General features: G+C 37.1%; 1 protein-coding gene across 1 annotated transcript in view; it reads left to right on the plus strand.

Annotated features, from left to right (window-relative positions):
* The window catches only part of TAB2 (TGF-beta activated kinase 1 (MAP3K7) binding protein 2), a 56,122-nt gene extending 55,128 nt beyond the window's left edge, over positions 1–994 (plus strand). The window contains exon 6 of the mRNA XM_062489004.1: positions 908–994. Within this exon, the coding sequence (XP_062344988.1) occupies positions 908–994 (87 nt within the window). The remainder of the gene's footprint in view (positions 1–907) is intronic.
* Positions 995–4,057: the final 3,063 nt, after the last annotated feature.

Genomic DNA, 4,057 nt, shown 5'->3' on the forward strand with positions numbered 1-4,057 from the left:
CTGATCAGCTGAAGGGCAGTCGGCTGAGACACTCACCAGCTGCCTAAACCATGTACAGTATTACCAGTAACACACACCGTGTTCAGTGCCTGGGTGTTGCCCATCCTCTTCTCTGCCCCCGTGTCACTACTGAATTTTGACAGGGGAAAGGAATACAGTGCTAGTGTTTTTGTTTTCAGAGCTTTCAGTGAAACACTACATGCACAGAGGCGATCTTAAAAGGAACAAGGTTCAAATATTTTAACTGTTTGCTGCCACATAGTGCCTTTGATAAAGGGAGGAACTTCACAAATCAGTGGTACTCTGCCTTGTCTTCCCTGAAAACATCTCTGTGAAGCCAGAAATCAGTACAATCACATCTAAAGATGAAAAGGAAAAACTGCATGCGTTGTCTGTACAATACACACAGTGAAATACCCCAAAGCTTTTCCTTCTGTACATAGCTCTAGAGCCTGCTTTAAGTGATTTCTTTTCCTCACCTTTATTATTTTCTTGTACTTCTGTATGTATAGTGTAATAGTCTTTTTGTTAACTTTCTTTTTTTTTCCTTTAAGTGATTAAGCACGATCATGTCCCTTTTTTTTAAGCTTTTATCTGAGAGAAGCAATGCCTTAAAATAAGAGCATTAATAAGAAACTATGCACAAAATAGCTTTCCTCTGCTCGTTCTGTACATTGCTCTTGTAAATGCTGATGATCTGTGAAGACCTGCAGATGCAGCGTGGTAAAAGCGCAGGAAAAGTTGGAAGAATTATGCATATAGTTCACTCTGTACACTGAGTTTTACGGTGGGTGACACAAAGGGAGCATTTTGTCTGGTGTGAGGAAACTTTATACTAGGAAACTTTCAACCCACCAACAGATCAGCATCCGAGTTAAGCTTGCTTCATCTGCTGGGTGTCTTGCAGACTCCTGAAGAGAGATTCATTGGGGAAGTACATACAGTGCCAAAATCAACAGCAGCAGCATCATACAGCTTCGTTCAAGGACTTTAAATGCTTTCTTGTTTTGGCAGCCAGTTTCTAAACCTGACTTTGTGGTGAAGTCTCATATTTATAGAAAACAAGGATAGCAATATTTAGGACAACTGAAATAAAGGCTGGAAAAGAGAAATCAGACTTGAACACTGAAGCAACCTCAAGCATCTCTTTTATTTTGATGATCTATTTTTTTAAGGAAAATATTCACATGATCGGGGATGTATGTAACTGAGATCAAGAAAATGGAATTCCAGTACATTATGCATAAAAGACGGCACACAAAGAATTATGTAGCAGCAGCACTTAGTGAGGCTGGAGGGAGTGCTAACCATGTAGCAAGAGACAAAGTAGACTGTCACCCACTGTAAACATCTGCCAGTGGACACTTTTATTAGGAGTTTTACAAGTGATCTATGTGGATGCACAGAGGCCTTTGTTTTGAAGGCTTTGCTTTTTTTTTTTTTTATGTGGGAAAAAAATGTCAATCCCAGGTAATTAGGCAGTAGACCCAAAGCACTTGCATTCAATGCATTTTGTTTATAAAATGAGGTCTTGTTTTTCAGCTTCATCTGCAGTTCTATGTGAAGATTGACAAATCAGTTTTTACCTGTTTATTAATAAAACCTAATTTGGATATCTTGAGTTGATGGTTTTGTGATTTAGCTGGGTAAACTGCCTTTGTAACAGATAAGTTATTTATAAAAATTAAAAAAAAATATATTCTAATGTTTTCTTTTGTGATTTGTTTGCTTTGTCCATGCTGTGGAGCAACAGAAGCAACAGAATACTCAACAGAACAATAAGCATTAACAGTATTAATAGTAGGCTGATTTCTTATGACCAGAGTTTTTATTTAAGCTTTTGTTTTCTTGAACCTTGTCTTTCCTGCCATGCATTACTCTGTTTAATTCCAATTCAGTGAGCATAAGGAATGTATTCCATAAAGTTGCACTGACAAGATTGTTTTCTGACTACTCGCTTATTCATAAAGCAATAAGCTAGACACAGGCCCTTTTTACTTCATGCTTCTGGGATTTATGATTTTTAAAATATTTTCCTAAATCAAAATGGGCAACCACTTCGTGGTAACACTTGACAAACTTATGTTGCTATAAGCACAGTTTAAGGATGAACATGGTTAAACTATCTGGGTTCTATGGATATAAATGCTGTGAGATGTGGAGTGTTCCTTGACATCTCTTTCCCACATGGACCCTGTCAAAGTAGACATTTGTTATGTAGAGTTGGGCTTTCCTGGGACATACTGATCCTGTGTAAAGGCCTTCAGGAGACATCTATAAACTAATTTAGCAAAAAAAAAAAAAAAGAAAGTAAGCTACAGATCCAGCAAAAAAAAAAAAATCCTTAATGCATATTATTCAACTAGTGTGCCTTAATCTGCAATATGAGACATAGTGGTTGGAATGAGGGGGGAAAACTGTATTTATATAGGAAACTAGAAACTCCAGTCAGTTGAGGGGTGGAAAGAGCATATTTGGAGAAGTAGGTGAGATGGAATCCTGCTCATTCTATGAAATGCATAATTCATCTTTTCACTGAATATAAGTTTATTTTCTGAAGGGAAAAAACAATACTTACATTCTTGCTCCAGCTAGCTGGGCAGAGCCATCTGCTCAACATGAGTGTGTATTGGACAGCTTTTTCAGTAACTGATCCTGGAACAGTGGGATAAGAGAAGTTATGTCCCCAGTATCTATTCTAGGCTTTTACCATCCACTTCGATAGTTTAATGTTCTTTGTGTATGCCATGTCACATATATCATCAGACAGTGGCCTATCAATGTAGTGTGTCATTAAGGGTTTCAGTTTAAAGAATGAATAGAACTAGATGTCCCTGCTGGACTTTTTTCCCCTCTTAGATCATTTAAAAAATATATATATATTTGCAGCAAGGTTAAACTTTGCACTGTGAACATCAGTAGTTTATCTTGGATGCTGATTTATGACTTTCTACTTTTCTGTACTGTTTTTTATGGGGATCTCTGTAAAAAGTGCATATAGGCAGGATGGAAATATCCTTGGTTTTCAGAGATGCTCCTGTTTATTTTTTGTGAATGCTTAAGATTATCACTTGGTCAAGTTTCAGAATTGGAAATGTAGCAATGAAACAGGGCTGGTACTGGGCTGTTGTGTGCCATCAGCTCTGTGGAACTGACATCAGTTCACCTTGCTACTTTCTAGATAAAAAAAAAATTATTGTCCTGTGCAGTCTCCTGTGAGTAGAGCCATTCGGTTGTCCAGGAGGGTGGCCAGGTGTGACACCTGTGAAATTCAGTTTAACTGTGAGATTCAATATCTTCAGTCTCAAGCTAATGATAGATTGGCCTTAAAACTGTTTGGTCAGTATTCATGCCTGTCTGTTTGCTTTCTTCATGCAAATTTAATCAGTTTTGTGATCTTGAAATGTCTACCTTCGTGTTTTGTAAAAGTGTCCTTATCAGTAATACATTTCTTCAATCAAATTCCTCTGACTTGAATGTGTACTGGAGCCTGGACACAAATTAAAGGAAGATTTGATTAAAGGTGTAAAAGAAATATTAGAAAAAATGCTGTCTATTGACATCTACTATTTAGTCTTTTCAATGCTACTTTGGTATTCTAAAATGGGAGTTTTGCTACAAAGCAATGGCAGAAACTTCTCAGTACAGTCAGAAGAATTTGTAGTGCAGCTTGTGAATGCACAGTGGCTATTAATTCTAACTTTAGCAAGAAAGTCCTCTGATATTTTATCTCATGTTTGTTAAAAATGCCCTGATAACTTGAACAGCAAATGCAAATTAAACTTTAGATTTCTTCCATTGGCACAGAGCAGAATAATTACAGTGCATACCTTTTTCAAGCCTGACTACTTGAATAGCTCTTTCATTGCTAATTTTGAGGAACAGTCTTTGATTTTATGTAGTCAAAAATGCCTTGTGAGGCTCATATTTTGTGTAAACTACTTTTGAAAGTACTGAAAGAGAACAGGAAGAGTTGGTATGAAATGTTTGGGGGCTTCAGGCTCTATAACAAGGTGAAGTGCTATAGGAGCAATTGGGAGTAGTGGTGAACATTGAA

The sequence above is a fragment of the Cinclus cinclus genome, chromosome 3 (assembly GCF_963662255.1).
Source record: "Cinclus cinclus chromosome 3, bCinCin1.1, whole genome shotgun sequence".
NCBI lineage: Eukaryota > Metazoa > Chordata > Aves > Passeriformes > Cinclidae > Cinclus > Cinclus cinclus.